This window comes from Trichosurus vulpecula, chromosome 5, assembly GCF_011100635.1.
Source record: "Trichosurus vulpecula isolate mTriVul1 chromosome 5, mTriVul1.pri, whole genome shotgun sequence".
Classification (NCBI taxonomy): Eukaryota; Metazoa; Chordata; class Mammalia; order Diprotodontia; family Phalangeridae; genus Trichosurus; species Trichosurus vulpecula.
The window spans coordinates 286,814,717-286,840,063 of record NC_050577.1 but is presented as its reverse complement, the minus strand read 5'-3'; the positions used below and the strand labels follow the sequence as shown (position 1 = coordinate 286,840,063).

The 25,347-nt window shown below is 40.0% G+C and overlaps 1 protein-coding gene across 1 annotated transcript in view; it reads left to right on the top strand.

Moving 5' to 3' along the window:
* Window positions 1-25,347, top strand: part of LOC118851357 (tyrosine 3-monooxygenase-like) — a 73,018-nt gene that overhangs the window by 14,599 nt on the left and 33,072 nt on the right. The window contains 5 exon segments of the mRNA XM_036760802.1: window positions 1,222-1,289; window positions 4,556-4,606; window positions 19,734-19,910; window positions 22,920-22,988; window positions 23,764-23,845. Coding sequence (XP_036616697.1) covers window positions 1,222-1,289; window positions 4,556-4,606; window positions 19,734-19,910; window positions 22,920-22,988; window positions 23,764-23,845 — 447 coding nt within the window.

Below are 25,347 nucleotides of genomic sequence, written 5' to 3'. Positions count from 1 at the left end.
CACAACAGCTGCTAGCTGGACTGTTGAAACAATTTGAAATCAGAGAACTTGGTTTCAAATCCTGGCTCTGCAATTTACTATCTAGGAGACTTCTCTCACTTCTCTGAGCTTCATATTCCTTCATTGGAAAATGAAGGGATTGAACTAGATAATTTCCAAAGTATCATCTAACTCTGAATTCTAGGATTTTTTGGTGTGTCTATTAACTGGGTTTTATGCAATTTTAGTGCCTTTTAATCTGGAACTGGAAAGTACCCAGGACCTCCTGGTTCTCCCTGATAGTGAGCAATAAATCAACAAACATTTGTTAAGTACCTACTGTGTGTAAGACATTATACTAGGTGCTGGAGATCCAAAGATCAAAATAAAATAATTCCTCCCCTCAAGGAGTTTATTTTTTATTGAGGTAGATCATTTATAGATTGATCAAAAATTAAATTTGTTGTTGCTATTGACTGTCAGAGCCAAAGTTAGGCATCACCATCATTCCATATCCAGAGTTCTTTGGAGATGTCTTGCTTGACAGTAAAAAAAAAAACCCAACAATTTGAAAATCTTAGCTTATGGGGCTCCTTGATACATTTCAATTGAGAGAAATGATTATTTTGTTCCTGTATTAATAACTAATTATTGAACCAGAACCAAAGTTTCTCCCTTTTTGTACTTCCTCATCATCAGCCAGTGTGGGAAATCTTTCTCAAAGACTTACCCAGGATAATGATCTAATCAAAGACTGTGAAAGAAATTCTGAGTTTGGGGTAATGGGGGAATTCTTGCTCATTACATTTGTCCAGACAGGTACAAGAAAATATCATTCTCCCATTTGTCCAATATGTGATATGGAATTAGATAAGTCTCTTTGACCAAGACTTGGGTGATCCAAGTCATGTGCCTCAAGATGCCCATTGAAATGCAGCCCACCTCTCATTAGAATATCCATCCTGTCATTGCTAACCAATCAGAGTTTGTCGCCAACTTCAGAGATACCCATTCTTCCAAGAGTGTATAAACTGTGAGACCACTACCATGAGGATCTTTAGCATTCAAGAGTGCCACTGACCTCTTTTATTAATAACATGCTAGCAAAATTAATAAAATGGCTAATTAACCAGAAATTATGTCTCTTGAATTTTTTAAACACACAATAAAGGAAAACATCCCTTGTTGAAAGATGTGGTCATTTTTGTAAATGGCTCTTCTAATGGATGTGTCTTTCTCTAGGACCACCCTGACCTGCAATACAAGAAACGAAGGGCAGAAATCATGAAACTGGCTTTCAACTACAGAGAGTGAGTAGATCATGCAATCCTTTTATCTATTTTACTTAAATGAAGATGGAGAGGCAGAATGATTTAGAGGGGAAAAAAACATTTGACCTGTGGAGTCGAAGGATCCAGGTTTGAGTCTTGACTTATTTACTATATTTTGGTCAAATCCCTTTGAGACTCAGTTTCCTTACCTGTAAAAAATAGCTTCTAGCTACAAATTCTACATAGCCAGGTGTTAGGTGTCTCCCTCAGCTTTGTATCCCCACAACCCCCAATGTAAAATGATAGTATTAGACTAGATTATTCCTAAGGTTCCTTCTAGTTCTAGTCAAGGTACCTCCCCAAGCCTTAGTTTTCTTATTTATGAAAGGGGTTGAAATTGGTGACCTCTTAAGATACTTTTCCTAGCTGCACTATTCTAATCAAACTGAACAGAACTGAATCAGATTGGATTGCATTGAATTACTGATTATGATAATGTCCCTGAAGCAGCAGGCAGGATGCTATTGAGAGAGCAAGGCAAAGGACTCTGGTGCTATACAGGGGCCTGGAATATTGATTACATGGTTTTGGATCAGTAGAGAGGAGGAGAGAAATCATTCCAGGAAAGTGACATGAACACAGACACAAGGCCAAGAAGAAATATAGTTGATATGGACAATACCAATAACAGGCATGCTGTACTGATGTGCAAACATTATCTCATTCACATGCAAACCAATCTTCAATGCAACCCCAGGAGACAAATGCAATAGATACTGTTATTCTTACTTCACCGATGAGGCAAATGAGGCTGAGACAGGTTAAGTGACTTTGTCAGGGTCACATAAGTACTAAATCTAAAAGAGAACACAAACTAGGACTCCAGGGCTTTACGTTATACCTGGTACATGTTGAGGAATAGTGAGAAATGATTGGCTGGTAGGACCAATTCATAAAAATCTTAAAAGCCCTCTAGGTCTTCAAGTGCAGCCTTTCGACTGAGTTCAAGTTTTATAGAACAAATCCTTTTATTAAGGGGATTTGTTCCGTGAAGTTTGGAATCAGTCAAAGGTCCATACTTGAGGACCTAGAAGGCCACATGTGCCCTCGAGGCTGCCTGGTAGACTTTATATGGAAAGCAATAGGGAGCCAGTATAGGTTCTTGAGCAAGAAACCAATGTGATGAAAGTGGCATGTATGAAAATCAGGGGCCTCACACATATTTTAGATGGATTGAAATGCAGAGAAGCTAGCTAGGAGCCTATTGTAAGAATTCAAACAACAAGATAGAGGCCTGGATTAGTTTAATGGCAAGGGGAAGAAATAGAAAACCTGCGAACCATTTTGGAGGTCAGAAGAAAAAGATCTGGTGACAGATTGCAGTGGACAATGTGCCTATTCTTGCTATTTTCAATCCCCTGATAGTGCTGGATTAAAGGCTCTCTTTCCTGAACACACAGTTCCTGGCACACAGTAGGTGCTTAATAAATGTTTATCGATTGACTTCCAGTGAGTAGATGGCAAGGCAGTCCACATTGCTGCCTAGGAAATGCATTACATGAGTGAGTCTTCTCTTTTTTAGTTCTTTTATGCATCAGGTGTTTTCCTCATGCCAAGAGATACAAAGAGAAACTACTGCACACAGTACTTGGGAGGAACTCTATTTCTAGTGTGTTCCATTTTTCTTTTTACTTATAAAAGATGATGTCTTTTAAACTTGATGGAAAATTGAGGCCCAAGGAAGTTAAATAACTTGCCCAAGGTCACAAAAACCTCAGACATGGGATTTGAACCCAGGTCTTCTGACTCTGGGACATGCCCTTTTTCTGCTCTGAGCACAATGTCTTGCATATAGTAGGTACTTAATATGTGTCCAACTGAATAGAGTTGTATTAAATTAAATTAATATCAATCAAATGGTCAATTAATGATATTCTAAAGAGAATTAATAATGATTTAGTAATGTTTATTTAAATTCAATATTTTAATTTTCCCCAATTACCATAAACACAATTTTAAACATTTGTGCTTTTCTTAAAATTTTGAATTCTCCTTAAGTTCTATTTGCCAATTAATCAGGTCATCTTTTTTTTTTTAAGTAAAGTTGTTTTTGGGAAAGTCTTCTAATTTGTAATCTCCTGGCCAGTTTACATTGGTAATGGTTTTTCTCTGTTTCCACCTGGTGGCCTGATGATGAAACTGCAGGAGAAGTTCTCAAGTGGTAAAAGCCATACTAACAAATGCTCCAAATCGTTAAGTATAAGAGAAATGTAAATTAAAGTAACTCTGAGATTTCACCTTAAAATAACAGTTGGAGGGACTGAGGGAAAGTAGGTACATTAATAAACTGCTGAAGTTGCGAATTGGTCCAGCCATTAGAGAAAACAATTTAGAATGATGCCCCCCAAAGTTACTAAGCTGTGCATAACCCTTGACCCAGTGATATCATTACTATGCCTATGCCCCCAAAAAGATCAAAGAAAGGGGAAAAACTCATATGTACAAAACCATTTATAATAGCTGTGTGTGTGTGTGTGTGTGTGTGTGTGTGTGTGTGTAGGAACTGATAAAGGGGAATGGATAAAATGAATTATGTTGTGTTAGTGTGCTGCAATATATTTGTAAGAAATGATGGAGATCATGGCTTAAGAGAAACATGAGAAGATTTATATTAACTTATACAAACTGAAGTGAACAGAACCAGGAAAACACGTATGTTTTCATGTATGCAATGTATATAGGATGTGTACAATGTATGCAATACATTCAATAATAACATTGTCATGTCAAACAACTTGGAAAGACTTGAAGACTCTGATTCAGTGATCAAAAATTATTCTAGAGAAAGGGTAATGAAAGGGAAGGGCACAAGCATGTATTAAGCACCTACTATATGCCAGATATTGTGCTAAGTAATTTCCATTTAATCAGAAGATTGATGATAAAACATGTTGCCTACCTCCTAACAGAGAGGTGATGAATTGAAGATGCAAATTGAGACAGTTCACTTTTGAAATGGTCAATGGGAAACTTTGTTTTGCTTGAGTATGTATATTTCTTAGGGGTTTTTTTCCTTTTCTTTATTTTGTCAATTGGAAAAAAAATTAACCCTGTGAGTCTTGAAACTTCAAATTTCTATCATGGAAGTCACACCTTATGAGAGAACTGTGCAAGCTAGTAGCTTCAATGTCTTTTGAGCTCAATAGACATAAAATCTCACCTCTAATGTAATGGATGAGGCAATAATTTAAAAGTGAAAATGGGAATTTATTTAAGGAATTTCTTCATTTTTTTTGTTTCCTAAGTGGAGACCCTTTGCCAAGAGTTGAGTACGCACCCCAAGAGGTTTCTACCTGGTATGTATAACATCATATTTTTTCTATTTTGTTTTAAATTCTCTGCATGTCTTTCAAAAAATCCCTTTCTAAAAAGCTGAGAAATGTGCTTTTTTAATATTGATTTTCAAAATGAGGAAATGCAGTGTAATAGAAATAACACTAGGTCAAAAATTAGAGGACCTGGGCTTGAATCCTATTTCTCATATTTATTGTTATTGTTCAATCATTTTCAGTTGTGTCCAACTCTTAGTGACCCCTTTTTGAGTTTTCTTGGCAAAGATACTGGAGTAGTTTGCCATTTTGTTCTCCAGTTCATGTTACAGATGAGGAAACTGAAGCAAACAGGGTTAAGTGACTTGCCTAGGGTCACACAGATAGTTTCTGAGGTCAAATTTGAACTCATGATGATGAGTCTTCCTGACTCCAGGCCTGACACTCTATCCACTGCACCACCTAGCTGCCCCTATATTTATTACTTCTGTGATCTGGGGTACATGGGGACAGCCTGACCCAGTGGATAGGGCACTGAAATTGGAGTAAGGAAGTTGGCTTCAGGTCCTATCTCTGACACTTACTAGTTGTGTATTCCTGGGCAAGACACTTAACCTCTCTCAGCCTCAGTTTCCTCATCTGTAAAAGGGGGATAAAAATGGCATCTACCTTACAGCATTGTTGTAAGGACCAAATAAGGTAACATATTTAAAGGGCTTTGTAAATCTTAAAACTCTATATAAATGCTAGTTATTATTAAAGCTAGCATTGGCTATATTACAGTTGTGTGATCCTGGACAAGTCACTTGACCTCTCTACATCTCAAGCAGCCCTCTAAGACCACAAATTATAGAGAAGTTGTAATTTGCATAGGTGAAGAGCACTCCCACATCAATAAAATCATAGGCATTTGACCTATCACTATGTCCTTAAACAAAGCCCCTCTCCTCTCTGAGTCTGAGTGAACCAGTTCTTATGAATCTACGGTCTTGTGAAAAGTCACCTTACCCCTCTATGCCAGCCAGTAGGAAATGAGGCTTCCTACCTTTGTGTCTGTATTGGCCATCCTTCATGCCTGGAATGCACTCTCTCTTCCCATCAGTCTAATTGAATCTCATTCTCTCTTCAAGACCTTTCTCAAACCTCAGCTCAGGCACTACCTTCTACCTCAGGGGTTCTTAACTTGATGTTCATGAACCACCTCTTGGTTCAGCCAAGCAATGAGGCTGATTGTATTTGCAATGAGTGGAAGTTGGATGCTTTGGTATCATATGGATATGGCCAATTCAAGTGGATTCTTTTCTCCTTTTAAGAAGTTTCTGAGTATATAGAAATGAGAACTGACCTTGGAGCTGTTGGGTCATATATTTACAGCTATAAGGAACCTGAAAGGCAATTGAGTTCAGTCTCCACATTTTACAGATGAGGAAACTGAGGCACAGAGAGATTAAATAACTGAAGGACCCAACAGAATCTGAAGTCAAGTCTTACTGACTCGAAGTCCATTGCCCCATTACCCATGACATTGTACCAAACATCCCATGTTCTTAACAATGACTCAGATTTCCATGGCTTTTGTGGCTTACAAAACATTTGCCTTACATCACTCCTTTGAAATAGGTAATGGGCATTGTAGAGAAAATAGTAATGGAGAGGTAGCATAGCTTAGTGGATAGAGACTTGGTCTCTGGGTTCAAATCCTACTTCAGTCACTTACCATCTGTATGACCTCAGGCTGATTGGGCTTCATTTTCCTCATGTATAAATTAAGAGGGCTTGTACTAGATGACCTCTCAGGTCCCTGCCAGTTCTAAATCTATGAACCTATAATCCATTTCCGTATTGATCTCCGGACTCCAAAGTACTTTGCAGTATACAAGGGAAAAATTATGATCACACGGTGTCCAAGATCCCACTTACGGCCCAAGTCTCATGGTAAGCCCCTAGTCCAAACCTCAGATCTGTTGCTTACCAGTTTTGTGACCATATGTAGGTTGTAAGTTCCTTGAGGGCAGGGACTGTCTTTTGCCCTTCTTTGTATCTCCAGTGCTTAGCGTAGTGCCTGGCCCATAGTAAGTGCTTAATAAATGCTTATTGATTACCAACTGACAGCATTTCTGTGCCCATTTTCCCATTTAAAAAATGGATATTCTAATAACTCAGTTTTCGGGACTAGACCTGTAGTTTCGATGATACCAATTGATACTTGGTCTGCAACTTGTATCCTTAAAGCAATGGTGTCCATTTAGTAGTTTGCAAACCTCTCGAGGTTTCCTGATAATAGTCCAAGGGGTAAATGCTAAAGATGCTCTAATTGCACTTTAAGCCATAAACACTTGCAAAATATCATGAGTAGCATACTAAATTACCCAGGGGGTTCACACCACTTTTTGTCATTGTTGAAAGGGGTTCATGGACCAAAAAATGTTGGGAGCCACTGCCTTAAAGATATATCTTTAGTAGTCAGAGGCTAAGTGACTTGCATGTGGTCATAATCTAGTATGTGTCTGCCATAAGACTTAAACTCAGATCTTCCAGACCCCCCAGGCCTGATCTCCAGCCATCAGGCCAAACTGCCTCTATTCTAGTATTTTCATTATCTATTTCAAAGGGTTGTTGTAAGGAAAATGTTTCATAAGCCACAAAGCGCCATAGAAATGTGAGTCATTATTAAAACCGGGGGAGTTTGGGACAATTGATCTCAGGCTTTGCAAAACCACAAAAGCTATTGGGAGTGCAATGCAGAGTACCCATTGGCATGGAATGGCTGGAGGGGTTACCTGCAAGGATAGTTCATTGTTGCTCTCTCCTGCTTCTCTCCACCAATGAGCTCTTGTCCATTCAGAACTAGTCCCCACACGGCCTCTGGAAAGGCTTTCTGGAGAGGCAGCTGTCTGTCTTCTCCACACAGCCCCGCCCAGCAACCCCAGGGACCAATTACATCAATTGTTTCCTCAAATTAACTCTCAAATTTATGACCGTAGTATCCTCTGGCTGTGGTAAGAGGGTCATGGACATTACATGAGGGCCTGAGATGGCCCCAGAAAAGCCTGGGGGTGGGGCTGGGGAACTTTGTAACATAGTGTAAATTCCCTCCTTGGGCCTTTATGGAAAGAAAGACCTTGGACTCTTCTTTATTACATTGCAACATGCCCATAAAAAGAAAGGAAAAAAAAAGGAACGAAGAGCAGAACGACTGACTTCCAAAACAACCCCAAGGCTGGGACTATTTGAGTCCATCCCTAATGAATCAACAAGTAAATAATATTAAGCATCAGTGGTGGAGGGGGGCACACCACACCCCATTGGAAAAGGGGATCTTGGTGTCGGGGATTGGGTAACACTTTGTATGTTGGAGGCAACATGACATAGAAGAAAAGTCTTAGACTCCAAAATCAGGTCTGAATGTTAGTCACTTGCCTTATCACTTCTTCTCACTTGGTCTCAGTTTCCCCAAATGTCAAATAAAGAGAGTCAAACTAGGTAATTTCTAAAGTCCTGTCTAACTCCAAACCTTGATGGTTTGATGAACTAGAAGCATTGATTTAGAACTGAAAAGGACCCCTGAAGTCTTTGTGTCCAACCACCTCATTTTACCAATAAGGAGACAGACCCATAGACACTTGCCCAAGGTCCAACCAGCCATAAGTTGCTGAGATAATATTTAAACCTAAGTTTTCTGACTCAAGATCTGGCTCTCCTTCCACTGTGTCATCAGCTCAACATCTTGTCCTTAGGCCAATCAGAATCCCATTTGTTACAGACAAAATAATATACTGGAGAAAAAATACTTTGTCATTTAATAGGTAAGTCTATCTCCACTTGTGACTTAATGGGATCAAAATTCAGAGCTGAAATGGATCATAGAGGCCAACATCCTCATTTTACAGGTAAGGAAATAGGCACAGATGGGATAAATTATTTCAGAGACACACAGCTAGTAATTGTTTGAGGCAAGATTTGGTCCTTCTGATTCCAAGCGTGGAACTCTATGCCACCACTGAGATACCTAGCATGCTGTTGCCACCTATTAGTGTGAGGCTCTCCTGGTATGAAAAATCTTTCCAGATACAAATTGGCAGGTTGTCCCCCGAGGCCTTTAGTGATTTGACAAAGTTACACAACTAATATGGGTTCAGAGACAAGATTTGAACCCAGGTGTTCTTGACTCTGAGGTTGGTCCTTGATACTCTATGCCATGTTGTCTCTAAGTATACCTGTTACATGGTGCACAGATTAGCTGGTTTTCATTGATCCCAAAGACTATTGAAGAGACTCTAACTCTTACACACTGGTTGGTTCAAAGCAAAGAAAAATTTATCTTTGATAAGAGTTAAAGATGGAAGGACCTGAAAGGTCATCTCATCAACTCATCTAATTGTACAGATAGGAAACTGAGCTTTCAGTGAGGTAAGTGTCCCAGGGTTACCCAGGTTATAAGTAATGAGGCCAAGATTCCAAACTAGGTCTTATGCCAAATGTAATGCTGTTTCAGGACTGCTTTCCCCTGCTCATTCCTTTGTCCTTTTTAGTAGATCATGCTCCAAACCTAGCCTGGCAAGCATGACCTAAGAGTTCTCAAACACAGCTCAGCCTGAAGAATTCAAGAAAATAACTTTTCCCCTGAACCTACTCTGTGTCAAGTTGTTGCTTTTTCCTTTCCTGTACATGTCTGCCCAGGTACTGGGAGCAAGAACTTGTATCCTCCAGCTTAGCAAAAGGATGGTGTCCCTCCTCGATCATTGCTATTGGAGGGAAGAGTATCCAGGTCCAAGTCTTTTTGATAAGAGGTCCCTCCCCTGGGACACTAAGCCCACTGTTAATGAAACTTTGCCTTTGAGTTCACCATAAAAACCAAAAGGAAGATCCATGGAAAAACATGGCTGGAACATTTGCCCAAAGATCAGGCTGAAAAGAGCCTGGAAGGGTAATGGAATTTGTCCTTCTGTGATTTTCCTATTTGCACCATGGGTGAGAGCCAGCCTCCTCCACACATGGATTGGTCTGTTAACCATAGCCATTGACTGACTCAGTTTCTTTCTTTTTGGGGGGAAATGGGGGGAGGGTAACAAAAGAAATATGTAGGATGGAAAGATAGTCATTCCCCAACACTGGCCATCTCCTCCTTAGCAACAATAGCTGTAGAAGAGGGAAAAATACACTAGCAAAACAAGCAGAAGGTCATTTTCTCCAGTCATTTCCAAGAGTGATCTCAATTTTTCATAAAACAATGTTTATAAATTAGTTAGAACCCCAGAGCCGCGCATGAAGAGGGATAGCCATTTTTACAAGGCTTCCTGCCATTTCATTATTGCCTGTTTCCTTTGAATTAGAGAAACACGGTGTGTGCAGCGGGAGCCTTCCAAATGCAGCTGTGAGCTCGCTCCAGAGTCTTCAGCCAGATGCCCTTGAGCAGAAAGGAATCCTGAGTTCCTTCAGCTTTGGGGATGTCTTAGGGAGTCATTCTGGTTGGGCAGGGACTGCTGACTGCAGGCAGGGGCAACTTGAGGCAAAACTGTGACACCCCAAGAAGTTTGTCCTCTCTTTGACTTGATCTTCTTCCTATTCCTTGCCTTTTCTTCCACACCCTTCTCTCTCAGAGTGCCCATGACTTCCCTTGTTGCCCACAGCATGCTTTCAATAAAAATTAACCCTCAATGGAGAATAGAATGAGCAATGGAAAGGGCCTCAGAACTTAGTTAGTCTTGCACCATCATCTTACAGATGAGATCATGAATCTAGAGCTGGAAGGGATTTTAGATTTTAGATTTTCAAGCCCAATCTCTTTATTTTACAGATATGGATTTTAGATTTTCAGATTTTATAGATAAGGATTTTTACATTTTTACAGAAAAGGATTTAGATTTTCAAGCCCAACCTCTTCATTTTACAGATAAGGAAACTGAGGCCCAGAGAGGTTAAATTACTTTCCCAAGGTCACATGGGTAGTAAAATGGCCAAGCTAAGATTCAATCCTAGATTCTCTGACTTCAAATCCAGCCTGATGCTCATGCATTCACTGTGTGTGACCATGGGCAAGTCACTTCATCTTCTCTGGGCCTCAGTTTCCCCAACCCAAAAATGATAGTTTTAGAAGAGATCACTTTGAACACCCCTTCCATCTCTAAATGTCTAAGTTGCTACTATGTGCCAAGTACTGTGTCAGGTGTTGAGCATACAAAGACAAAAATGAAAAGATCCCTACATTCATTTTCCCTGGCTGTCCCAAGTCATCTAATCCAGCCTCTTCACTTTACAGAGGAGGTTATTGGCTCACCCCCAATGTCACAGTCAAAATTAAAGGCAGCATTTCCACAGCACTTTCTCAAGGCTTATAGAGGGCTTTGCCTACATACTATTGTGTGAACTCTCAATGTAACCAAGAGAGGCAGATATTTTATATGTGAAGATACTCATTTTATAGCCTTGGATCCATGAGCAATCAGCTATAGGAATCATACGTGGATTTATGCTTTCCTTTAGTCTTTCAGTGGTGTAGTGGAGAAAGACTGATGGCTTTGGTGTCAGGGGACCCAGATTCAAATCCTTCCTATGATCTTAGACAAGCTATTCTGATTTTCCAAGCCTTGTTTACCACATCTCTAAAATGGAAGGGTTAGACTAGCTAGGGATAAAAATCATACTTATGATACCTAACTCAAAAGGTCTGGTGTGCATCAAATGTGATAATATGTGGAAAGCATTGTCTACATATTCATCATCATCGTTGTTGTTGTTGTTCAATGGTGTCTGACTCTTCATGACCCCATTTGGGGTTTTCTTGGCAAAAATACTGGAGTGGTTGCTGGAGAGGATGTGGGAAAATTGGAACACCATTACATTGTTGGTTGAGTTGTGAACTGATCCAGCCATTCTGGAGAGCAATTTGGAACTATGCCCAAAGGGCTATAAAAATTTGCATACCCTTTGACCCAGCAACACCACTTCTAGGGCTGTATCCCAAAGAGATCACACAAGTAGGAAGGGGATACATATGTACAAAAATATTTATAGTGGCTCTTTTTGTGGTAGCAAAGAATTGGAAATCAAGGGGATGCCCATCAATTGGAGAATGGCTAAACAAGTTGTGGCTTATGAATGTAATGGAATATTGTGCTATAAGAAATTGGGAAGATATGGACTTCATAATAACCTGGAAAAACCTACATGATATAATGCTGAGTGAGCAAAGCAGAACTAGGAGAACATTGTATAGAACCACAGACATATTGATTCTGTGATGACTAACCTTGATGGACTTGGCTCTTTTCAGCAATATAAGGTTCAAAGGCAACTCCAAAGGACTCATTACAGAGAGAGCTATCTACATCCTGAGAAAGAACTATGGAGTCTGAATGCAGATTGAGGCAAACTATTTGCTCTCCTTTTTTTTTCCTTTTATTTCTCTTTTGTGTTTTTTGTTTGTTTTGTTTCTTCTTTCTCATGATTCCTTCCATTGGTCATGGTTCTCCTTTACAACTTGACTATTGTGTAACTAAGTTTAATGCGAAGTTATATGTAGAAGATATATAGGATTCCATGCTGTCTTGAGGAGGGGGAAAGAAAATCTGGAACTCAAAATCATGCAGAACTGAGTGTTGTAAACTAAAAATAAAAAATCTTAATTTAAAAAAAGCACACAAAAATGCTGGAGTGGTTTGCCATTAGCTGAAGAACCCCAAGGAGACAGGGGGACATTGGTGTAGTAGGATAGGGGGACATTTGCACAGTTTTATATATTTCTGAGGTGGGGGAGTTAGGGTAAAGAGGAAGCAGCAGTGACCAGTTGTTCTGTGCTCTGTTCAATATCCCCTAGAGCAGGGGTGGGGAACCTGCAGTCTGGAGGCGAGGCCACAGATTCCCCACCCCTGCTCTAGGCATTTGGGCACCTCTAGAAGATTTTTTCTTTTATTCCTTCTCTCTTTCATCTTCTTTGTCTTCTCCCTCCCCTATTCCTCCTCCTGTCATTAAGAGTTTTAACAGTTTCTCATTTGTAAAATGGAATAAAACCTTCACTCTTGTCATTCAATATTCAAAAAACATTCTTGAAATATACACCCTCCATGATCTGTAGAATTGATGCAACTCCTAACAGAAAGACAAATCGTTTTCAAGAAAAGAGGACAAGAGGCAAAGGGAGCTTGACCTTTGTTTTCCTTCAAATCATATTCCTAAGACAGGCAACTACTCCATCAAGAATAGATCCAAACTAGTCATCTAAGAACTGATGGGGTAAATTATTGTTGATCACAGAGGACTGGGAATACAGGGCAGAGCTGAATCAGTGACTGCTCGATGTCAATAACCTTTAGGAGTTCCTGTGCCCAAAGCTACTGGGGGGAACAAGGATGCATCAGCTTAATAGACCTGAGCTATGGGAAGGGAATTCTTGAATAGGGCTCCAGAGGACAGGAAAGTGGTAGGAAAATGATGGAAAGGAGTTAACGTGAAAGAAAGAGGCCGAGGTATCAAAGGGAGGGTCTGTTGAGTATGAAGAGCAGGATGGGATGAAGAGGGGGAGAAGATAGTATAATAGGTGAAAAAATGTAGGAAACAAGAGTGTCTGAGGGAGAAGTCTGAGATAAATAGATAGATGGATAAGTAGATGGATAGATAGATAGATGGATGGATAGATGGATGAATGGACATATATATATATATAGTGTCTCTGTGTATATAATATATATGATTATACATGTAGATATAATTACACATATATAATTATATAAATGTATTATATTTATGTATGTATATGTGTATAGATAGATAGATATAGATATGTAATACACACATATATTGTGGTGGATTGGAGCTAGAATTCTAGTCATATATACAATCCATAAGACCTTAGATCTAAAGCTGGAAGGGACCGCAGAGACCATTTTCCATCCCCTTCATTTTATACGTGAGAAAACTGAGGCCCAGATAGATGAAGTGACTTGTCTGAAGTTATACAGATAGCAAGTAGCAGAGCCAGAGTTTAAGCCCACGTCTTCTGATGTCAAATCCGGTGCTCTTTCCACTCCCCCATGTTGCCTTCCCAGTAAACTATCCAGCAAGATTGAAGAAGGAAACATTCTGCTAAACTCAGTAGCCTGGTCAACTGAGTGTTCTACACCAGCTCTTTGAGATTTAACCCTTGTTCCTGAAAATCTTTCCAAAATGGATTAATCCAATTTTCTAGTTTAGGGATCACAATAGATGCTTTCTTTAAGGACCGAGGGCCTTCAATGCCTTATTACTTAGTAAATCATCTTTCCTAAGCTATTGTTGTAGATGGGGAAAATGTAGCAAATGGAATCAGATGTGTACTGATTCCAGGTTACAATGAGGAAGGTGACAGTTTTTATTTCATTCATTCATTCATTCATTCATTCATTCATTCATTCATTCATTATATTTTTAATGTTTGTCCACTAAATCCCTTAGAGTTTATTTTATGGCCATTGGCCTAATTTTCTTAAAAAGTCTAAAGCAAGAGAATGATTAAGAGGCAAGCATGGTAAAGGGAAGGTAGTGATGTCACATTCAAACGCAAAAAGAGTCACTGAGCCATACGTAAGGATCCCTGCAGCACACATTGACTTAGAAAACCATAAATTAACTTTATATATACTGTGTTATATCTTATTTATTTTGTTAAGTATTTCCCAATTACATCTTAATCTGGTTTGGGCCACAGCTGGAAGTGTTTCTACCCTCATGTTTCACACCTCTCAGTAGAAAGAGAGCTAGCCTTGGAATCAAGAAGATGTGAGTTCATATCTCAGTTCTTACACATATTGGTTGTGGGACTGTGGGCAAGTTGCCTAAGTAGGCTGTGTACTTTACACAAGTACCTAAGTTGCAGAGCAGTTACTGATGTTGATTGATAGAGGGACTTTCCTATACAGATGAAATTAAAGAACCAGTTAAAGAATCTCAAACAAACAGGATTCTAGCTAATTAAGAACATTTAACCAAAATAACAGCCACTTCTTTTCTTTGATTGTAAACAACATCTGATATATTTACATAAGTTTTGCCTGATGGATCAGGCAAATCAACAAACATGAACGAAGAGCCTACTATGTCCTAGGCACTGTGCTACATGCCAGGATAGAAGGACAAAGAAGGAAGGTGGCAGAGATGGAGCCATCATATATGTAAGAGTTAAATCCTCAGTAGGGAGGCTATGGTGGTCCCCAAGGGTATGTTTGGTTTAGAAATGCATTCATGGTTGTTATTTGGCCTTAGTTTTGAAGAGGACTAATGATATCACGAGGTGATATCTTGATACCTGGATGAATTGGGCATTCACCACAAGGAACGTGGTAGCCAGAATGTTCTGCCTGATATGCTAATCTGGGAGTAGAAACTCCAAAAGCCATAGTGATACTAATTCCATGTCAATAAAAGGGACTGTGCCAGTGGGCAAATAGGGCTGACTCTGGGGGCTGCCAGGTGAATAGGAGGAGACTTTGGGCTCCATCCAGTTACAAGGTCGGGCCTGACTTTCTCATCTACCCAAATGCTTATAATCTAATGTAGCTTTCTAAAGGAGAAAATACTGGAGGGGAAACTCCCTTCCAGTCCTGCAGAAGCTTAAGTGGAAGGTGCCAGATGGAGCCTGAGGCTGTTGCTAAGTTTGGCAAAGAGAAAAATAAATAACCCAGGGCTGATTTCAAAAGAGTGAAAAGAAATTAAGTTGAAAGCAAATGCTGAACTGACTCCAATACATAGCCAGTCATCCACCTGCCAAACTAACAGACTCAAGCTGAGCTCACATAAAGGCTGGAAGAGGGGAAGCAACCTCTTGTCCTGGGGCAAGTGTTGGTTGGAATGAATGAAACATTCTCCTTAGAAACAGAGATGGGTTCAGCTGCCATTTGCCTTTCTCAGAATTAAAATAATAGACATCACAAATAAAGGTGCAACATCCTTTCTTAGCAGGGTGTGCCTCTACACCCAGGGGACTCATTCTTAAGTTCTGATGACAAAGTTTCAGGAAGAACATTTTAGGAAGGATATTGACAAAATGGAAGAAATCCAGAAAGCACGGGTAGGGTATTGAGGGGACTGGAGACCATGTCTTGTGAAGAGCTGTTGGAGAAAGTAGTAATATTTAGCCTGGAAAAGGGAAGACTAAGATCATAGCTAGAGAGCTGGACAGAAACTTAGAGGGCATCTCATCCAACTTTGCCTCATCTGAGCCAGTTTTTGGCCCCTTGTGGCAGTTATGACAGAACTCTGATCTAGGCACCCATAGGTGCAGCTACTCATGTGCCTGGGGGAAAACTCACCACCACAGCCTTGTTTCCTTCTCTGTCCAACTCCCCGCCAACATGAGTGAAGGCACACACACACACACACACACACACACACACAACCTAGAATATACCCGCCATGAAAACAAAATTTACTGATCTGGGTGTTTGGAGATTACTGATCTAATCCAGCCCCTATGTTAGTAATCTTCAAGTACGGAAAGGCTCTCCTTGTTCTCTGGATCCAGAGATCAGATCTAGAAGCAGTGGTTAGAGGCTGCAGAGACACTATTTTTGGTTTGATGTTTTTTTTTTTTAAAGACTTCCTAATAACTGGAGACATCCAGACATAAAATGAGATGCTTTGGTGAGTAGGAGGTTCTCAGACCCTGGAGGTACTCATTGAAAGGCTTAGGGGGCCATTTGTTGGGGATTTCTGTGTCCCTGACTGGTTGGATGCCCTGACATTTGGTATTCTGTGACACAGGCTTATTCATTAAGCAAACATCTGAGCATTTTTAATGTGCGGATTTTGATGCTCACTGCTGTGAGGGATGCCACAATGAACAAGTCATAATGCTTGTCCCTAAGGCACTTTAAACAACAGGAGCCCAAGTAAGCTTAATGATGTTGGTGATGTCTTTAGATGATTGGAAACACTCTGGGGAGTCATCTTTCTAGTCCCGAATGGTGGATTTGCCACATTCTCTGCTGGCTGCCTCTCTGAGTTGCTGCCAAATTATCTAGATGCCCAATTCATCCAGGTATCAAGATATCACCTTGTGATAACATTAGTCCTCTTCAAAACTAAGGCCAAATAACAACCATGAATGCATTTCTAAACCAAACATACCCATGGGGACCACCATACCCTAGATTATCTAGAGTATGTATGACTTCCCTGCCTGTCCTCCCCTCCCACAATTCAGGAGCCAGGTCATTCTCCTTGAGTTTGTCCATAATGGCTCCATAAGTATGCTGGAGTTAAGTTTTCTTGCTTGCTTGTTTGTTTGTTTTGTTCTTTCCTTCCCTCTTCTTCCTTCCTTCCATTTCCTTCTTCCCTTTCTTCCTTTCTTCTTCCCATTCCTCTCTTCCTTCCTTTCCTTCCTTCCTACCTTCCTTCCTTCTTTCCCTTCCTTCCCTTTTATTTCTCCATCTCCCTGACTCCTTTTCCTCCTTCCTTGCTTCCCTTTTCTTCCTCCCTACTTTCCTTCCTTTCTTTTTCTTCCTTCATTCCCTTTTCTTTCTCCCTGCTTTCTTTCTTTTCTTCCTTCATCCCTCTCTACCTTCTTCCTTCATCCCTCCCTTCCTCCCTCTATCTTCCTTTTGTTCTTTTCTCTTTTCTTTTTTCTCTCTCTCCTTCCTTCCTTCCTTCCTTCCTTTCTCAGACTTAGAACTAGAGGGGACCTCAGAGACCATATAGTCCACAATCCACCCCCTTATTTTACAGATGAGAAAACTAAAGCTGTAAGTTCATAAACATAATAATGATAATCACTGGCATTTGAACTATGCTTTAAAGTTTACAAATTGTTTTACGTGCATTATCTCATTTAAATGTCAGAGAAACCTTGTGAGGTTGAAACTGTAGATATTATTATACTCCCCCCCCCTTCTTTTTTTTACAGAGGAAGAAACTGAGGCTTAGACAAGTTAAATAAGTTTATTCCCATTCACACAGATAGTACGTACCAGTGGCAGGATTCTAACACAAGAGCTTCTTCACTATAAACAGAGTCCTCTCTCTACAAGACCACAGGGATTTATGAAAGCTCCACACAGCTAATAAGTATTAGAATTAGAATCTGAACTTATATCTTTTTGTTTTAAATTGATACCTTTTATTTTTGTATCACCTTCATATCTAACACCCGTTCCTCTCCCTTACAACAATGAACAGAAAAAGAAAGACAAAAAATTAAAGTGTTTCAACGAAACTAACCACCATCCTTCAAACTCAGGTCTTATGAGCAAATCCAGCTTATTTGCCACTATACCATAGCGATTATCTGGAAGAAAGATTAGATTAAAATGGAGATTTAATTTTATTTTTTCCCCATCACATTTTTGATAGTTTCAATCCTTGAGCTAGAAAATTCAACCATTATCAAACAAATTGCCCAAAGAGTCAATGTGGGGAGTTTTCATCGAGTCCCCATCATTTCTCCAGGCAGAGTCATGAATCTCTTAGCACAATTTCCTAAAATAAACTCCACTGTGACGCCTGAATTTTGCCATTGCATATGGAAAGCACAGGACCATAACACTGGCTCATGAGCCAACTAATTACTCTCTCATTAAATGGATATTATGAAATATCAGAAGAAAAAGTCACGGGCAAGATCCTCCCAGTGGGCCTTTACTACCCTCAACATATATAGAGAGATTAGTGATCTCTGAGATAATCAGGTCAAAAAATAAATTTAAAACCCAGCTCAACATTTGGAACAGCCCCTGGAAATGACTACAGAGGAAGGAAGACATGATTTCTGGGGACTGCCCAACACAGAATATGCACTCATTCAGTCCACAGGACATGCCAGGGAGGTTCATCTATGAGTTTCTCTTTCAGGGGTTAACAGAAGTACAAGCAGACACAATTGTTTCTTTCTAGGGAAACTATTTTGATTTGGGAATTTGCTCGGCAACCCACCTGGAACTCATTACCAATGAAGTTTTTTAGCTTTAAAAAAAAGTCAATTTTATTTAGTTCTTTCTGTGAAGGTTTTCTTAGGCCAAGAGAGAGACAGAGAAGGAGAGAGAGGCCTTATGTACACACTGACAATGTGGTTGGACCAGTTAAGTCTTTTTATTCAGTTTTGTCCAGCAGCCACCATTCTGCTCATGCCCATCACTCCCCACCCTCTTGCTGACCCCATCACCACCTGGCTTCTCCCTTCCTTTCTATCCTCCTCCTCTTTTCAAATGAACAGCCACTAATATATTTATTCTTCCTGGCCTTTTCCACAATATAGAAAGTTTCATGACTAAACAAAAAAGACAGTCATCTTCCTTGTTCCTTGAGGTGTGGAAATCCAAAGATGATGATATCCCAAGGTGGAGAATGTGCTATGTTCTTACGCACAGGAGTGTGTTGGTAAATGTTTATTTAACAACCAGCTCTCTGGAGGGAAGGGGGGATGTTATGAATAATACATTTTTAAGTTTAATCCTCACTGTCTAATGGAGAAAAAACTCCACCCATCCAAATCCTTTTTACGTGGATTATTGTTGTCTATCTTGTGTTTGTGTGTCTGATTTTTTGAGCCCCAGTATGGAACTTTACATTTATCCTGATTATATTTGGCTTTTCCCCTGCTTTGGTTATATATTAATAGCTAGCATTTATATAGCGCTTTGTTTTGTAAAGCACTTTACAAACATTACAAACATTATCTGAATCTCACAACAGTCCTGGGAAGGAGGTGAGGAAACTGAGGCTGAGAGATATTAAATGATTTGCCTGGAGTCGTAGAGAGGGGATTCACACTCAGGTCTTCCTGACTCTAAGCCCCGCCCTCTATGTGCTCTGACATCCAGCACAATCACTATTTTCAGGATGCAAAGTTGGTTCTGTGCCAAGTTATCAAAGAGTTTCCAAAAGATGGTCTCAGGGCCCTGCTTTTGACTGGTTTGTTGTTGTTTATTCAGTTTTCAGTCACATTTCACTCTCATGACCTAGTCTAGGGTTTTCTTGGCAGAGATACTAGAGTGGTTTGTCATTTCCTTCTCCAGCTTATTTTACAGATGAGGAAACTGAGTCAAACAAGGAGAAGTGATTTGCCCAGGGTCACACAGCTAGTAAGTGTCTGAGGCTAGATTTGAACTTAGGAAGATGCATTTTCATTATCGCAAGCCCAGTGTTGTATGCACTATGGTGCCACCTCCCTTCCCTAATTGAATGGTAGTATCTACGAAATCTTATACGAAAACTCCTCTTGGCACTCAGAGAGAACTGGTTTTCAACTGAAACAGGCTGCAGGACTCCTGTCTGCTTATGACTTCCTTGCCAGCCTGGCCTTCCGTGTATTCCAGAGTATCCAGTACATGAGACAATCCTCCTTCCCCATGCATTCTCCAGGACTGTAAGATCCTCTCTGATCATCATAACCATGTGGTGCTTTGTGGTTTGCCTGATGCAATGACTTTTGCTGCATTGTTTTCCTTGTGGAATGTCTCCTAGGAATCTGGTATTTTTTTGTTTTTTAATTGATGCCTTTGGTTTTTACATTGCATGTGTTTCTGAATATATCCCTTCTTTCCTCCCTTATTCATGGTGTAGAGGTTGGTATTTCTTCAACTGGTTAACAAGCATTTATTAAGCATCTACCATGCACCAAGTGCTGGTACTACAAAGAGAAAAGGAAAATAAGAGCTACCCTCAAAGTGTTTACATTCTAATGGGGCAATACAACATCTGCTTATGTAGAACCTCTCTATACAAGATACAGACAAGACAACTTGATAGGGGAAGGCACTAACAGCTGGGAGAACCAGGAAAGAGTACCCAAGAATTCCAAGAGGTATCAGTGAGTAGGAGGAACATAATGGGCATGAGAAACAGCCAGCACAAAGTCATGGAGGTGGGAGACTTTGTCTATTGTATGACTGGCCTTTGTGGAAGGGAGAAATGTGTAAGAAGATGGGAAAGGTAGGAAGGGGTTGGGTCATAATGAGCATTAATGTGGAACAAAAGAGTTTTTATTTGATGTTATAGAAAGTCACTGGAATTAATTGAGTGAGGTATGTGTTTGACATGATCAAACCTACCCTTTAGGAAAATCACTGTGGCAGCTGTGTATAAGATGGGGACCAAATAGTCTTTTATGCATAAGCAGACTAAATAGCCTGCAGGTTTATTTCAAGCACTCAGGGATGATCTACCACCATCCCATCTACCACCCCTTTCTCCTCCTCTACACTAGCCTAGGAATTCTCTGGTGTTTACAATGCTTGAAATTCTTCTTTCCAAATATGGAAAAGGACATGGTCCCCAACCTTGGTTCGGTGTGTGTCTGTGTGTGTTCAAAACAGCACAAATTACTATAATATAATTTAGAATTGTGTTAGTTACACAATCAAATCCTTTATACCAAATGCCCTAAGGGATATCACACAAGAAATATATGATAATAGATAAAGGTGGGCCGGTCACATCATGAGAACAAGAGATAACAGTAGAAAGCTAAAGTACACTGTTGGTACCCACAGAATTTTTCAAGGCTCAGAGGATGGCTTCCAGCGTGTTGGGTACCTCTACCCTGTAGCATTTAGGGAAAGGCATTTACAAGGATTGCATAGAATGAAAAAGTGAGGACAATGCTTTTTATTTTCCAATTAGAGGTGAAATTTAAAATGGAAATTTCCCACTAGAAAATAAAAAAAAATAATTTAAATTTGCAGTCATTTTAGTTCCTCTCCTAAGAGCAGGTTTACTAATGGGGAGGACACTGGGAACCTAGAAGACAGATGCTCCCACAGGGAGGAGGAAGCTCTCCAAAGAGAGTCAGATTGGAGGCATCAAGGACTCATTTCCTCTTTTCTGTGTTCTTTCAGAGACCCTCTGGCAGGGAAGCAGACCACAGCCTGTACTCCAAGGCCACATGCGTACAGATATTGTACACTGTGGCTCAAAGAGGAGTCACCCTTCTGTCCTTGGCCATGAGGTTGCTTGTTGATCATCGAGCATTCTAGACCTGCTGACTAGAGCTCTGATTCACAATCCTGGTTCTGTGGAACCCCAGGGGGCCTCTGGTTAGCCCAAGGGATGTTGCAAAACTTTGGCAACATATTTTCAAAATCTAGCTTTTAAGAAGTAAAATATATGTTTCACTTAGCAGTAGAGGGCAAGGGTGCTGTTTAAAATCAAGCAAACAATAGAAATGTGGGGGAAGGGGGGCATGCTCATTTCCAAGAGCAGTAATTTGTTTGTGCTCCAGGCTGTAGCCTAGGGAAGGAATGATAAAAACAAATTCTAACCAGACTTTAAAAAAATCTAAAAATAACCATCATTTTGGTTGATGGAGATTTTCTTTCAAAGACTATCTAAATTTAAATGGACTTTTTATAGTAGCTACCTTTTTAGAATCACAATATAATTAAAAGAATAAAATTAAAAGACCAAACAGATTTCATTCTTTGTTTAATTGTATGCATCCATATAGACAGATATTGGTTGGCCAGTTGGTAGATATATGTATAGATGTATGTACAGAGTGAATGAATGCATGTTTGTGTAATGTATACTATTTACATCTGGTCCTAACCTGGAATTCTTTAGCCTGGGGAATGCCTGTTGTGGTTTCTTCCTCTATCCAATACTTCTCTACCCAATTATTCTACAAGTTAATGTCTTAAAGGGTTGCCTAGGCCAATAAGAGGTTAAGTCTTACTCAGTTTCACATATCCTATATATGGACTTATACCTAGGATTTCCTGACTCCAGAGCTGGACCTTTCTTCTCTACACCATCCTGATTCTCCATTAAGCACCTTCTATGTCTGAGGTATTTTACTAGACATACAAAGAATACAAAGATTGAAAGGACATGGTCCCCAGCCTTGGTTGTGTGTGTGTCTGTGTGTGTGTATAAGACAGCACAAATAACTATAATATAATGTAGAATTGTGTTAGTTACACAATGAAATCCTTTACATCAAATGCCGTAAGAGATATCACACAAGAAATGTATGATAATAAACGAAGGTGGGCTGGTCACATCATAAGAACAAGAGACAACAGTAGAGAGCTAAAGTACAGTGTTGATACCCACAGAATTTTTCAAGGCTCAGAAGATGGCTTCCAGCATGTTGGGTTACCTCTGCCCTGTAGTATTTAGGGAAAGACAATTACAAAGATTGCATAGAATAAAGAAGCATGGCTGGGAAGGAGTCTGCCCCAGTGGAAGTACATGCACACACACACACACACACACACACACACACACGTATGAGATCATAGATTCACTTGGGCATTGAAATACAGGCTAAATACATTATACGTTGCATTGTAGAGAATGTACCTAAGACCTGATTGTATGGTCCCACTTTTGTGTATTTAAATCATAGATATCTTCTGATATTTGGTTATTCCAGAGATTGCTGCCATGAACTGTTGGGTCACATTACAATGCTATCAGACAAAGAATTTGCCCATTTCTCACAGGTAACAATATTCTTCCTTTTCCCTTCTTCCAGCCTGCAATGGTTCTTATATACCAGTTATAAATGTGTGCTAACTTCGAAAGCAAGCATTGGAAAAATTGAATGCAGAGTCATAGGATGTGAGAGGAGGAAGAGCCACTAGGGCCTTTGTGTTACAAAAAATAAAAAGAAGAGTTGGAGCTGAGAGGAACCTTAGATCATAGAATGTCAGAGCTGGGAGGAACCTTAGGACATGGATTTTCAGATCTGGGAGGGACCTTAGAACAGAATATCAGACCTAGGAGAGACTTTAGAATACAGTGTCAAAACTGAGATGGCCCTTAGGACACTGTGTCATAAATGAAAGGGACCTTTAGCAAGGGGAAAAAAATGTTACAGCTTAGAAGGGACTTTAGAATTCATCTAGTCTCTTTTATTTTATAGATGGGGATACAAGTGTTATTAAATGATTGTGATTTCCATTCCGAACATGCATTTGGATCATATGTATTCCCTCAACCTTCATTTTGATAATCAGAATAACGTTGATTGAGTATGGCATGTTGCCAGGCAGCACTTTGTTTATATTACCAGACATCCCCCCTTTCTGCCCCCACCAAGCCCCAGTCAACACTAACCAGACCAGGCCAGACCAGACCAGTCATAATTTGGGGATGTGGATTGAAGTACTCTCAAAAACGAATTGGAAACTAGAAATTTAGAATAGAAAGGCCTTATGAAGAGATCCTTCAAAGAAAAAAAAGATAACCTCTTTTTATTTCTTTTGCCCCTTCTGGGATATTGGCCTTGCTTCACTCAGATAGTGTGACATTGACATTGAAAGACTGGCCACAATAAGTAGGCATTTCAGATTTCTAGTTGATTCACCTATGCATAGAAAGAGAGAGCCCACAGGGCCATGGACTGAAAGTGAAAAGAACCTTCCAGGTCAATGGGTCCATTTATATTGTTGTCACTGTTTGTCTTTCATTCTCAAAGAGAATCAGGGAGGTGATGCCATGACACACAAATGAATTGAATTTAAGTGAGGCAGGGCTGTGCAAAGTCACCAATCTTACTTTTCTTCTCTGGAGCCATCTGAGTTCAGTGGCCAGGTATAGATCAGGACAACTGGGGATGGCCCCAGAGTCTATTTATATATGAAAATACTAAGGCCCCAAGAAGTTTTCCAAGGTCATACAGGTAGTAAGTGAGATTTGAACTCTGTTCTTCTTAATATCCTCTTTTTGGGGCATACATACATACATACACACACACACATATATACATACTACCATATACTTTTTTTCCTTTGGTTCTTCATATATTATCTTGTTTTTGGTATGTTGAGATGTTTTTGATTGGTAATTATTTTAAAATTCATAATTAATAAATTCATACCCACCCACCACCAATGGCATAAATAGAACACTGGGCTTGGAGTCAGGAAGACTGAGTTCAAATCCCAGCTCAGACACTTCCTAGCTGTGTGAGGGCTGGATGCCATGCCTTCTGAAGTAACCTCCAGTTCCAAATCTATGCTCCAGGAACTTCGGTGCTCAATACATCCTTGTGGATTGATTGATAATGCCACTGACTCTCTCTAAGCAGGAGACATTCTTGAGTTGTTTTTCAGAAAGTGATGGATATTGGCTGATTCAGCCACACTTTCTCCATCGATCTGGCTGATAACCAATGACCCGCAGATCACTGGGCTAAAAAGAGTTTTTTGGGAGTGAAAGGAAAACCAAGTAATTTGACCCATACATGGATCCATTTGTCAGTCTTGATCTCAATAGCAACGCATCCTAACAGAACATAGAATACCAGAGCTGGGAGGTACATTAGAACGTAGACTGTTAGCTTTGGGAGATCATAGGGTCAATCATAGGGCTAGAACAAGAAGGGATTTCAAACCTTAGAGATGAGGAAATTGAGGCCCACAAAAGCACCTCTGGCCCTGCCTTTGAGCTAACTCTAGGTCATTTTCTTATTAGATGACCTCTCATTTGTTCTAGCAAACAAGCAGGACCATAGAACCAGAGATTTAGAATTGATTGGGACCTCAGAAGCCATTGAGTCTAACCCCGATCCCAACTTTCTTTGCAACAGATCAGGTGAAGTTAAGTAGGATGATAGGATCATATATGTGGAATCTGGAATGGACCCCAAAGGCCTGGAAATGCACCCCTTTTGGTCTACAGAGAAAGAAACTGAGGTCTAGGGGGGTGAGATTACTTTCCCCAAGATCATTGAGTTAGGGAGCCTAAGTGACGTACACTATGAGCCATATAAGGTTTAGACTTTACTGGGGATCCAAGGTGTTGCTGACATCATTGGCCAAGTGCATGCTGGGATATCCCAGCCAGCTATCACTAGG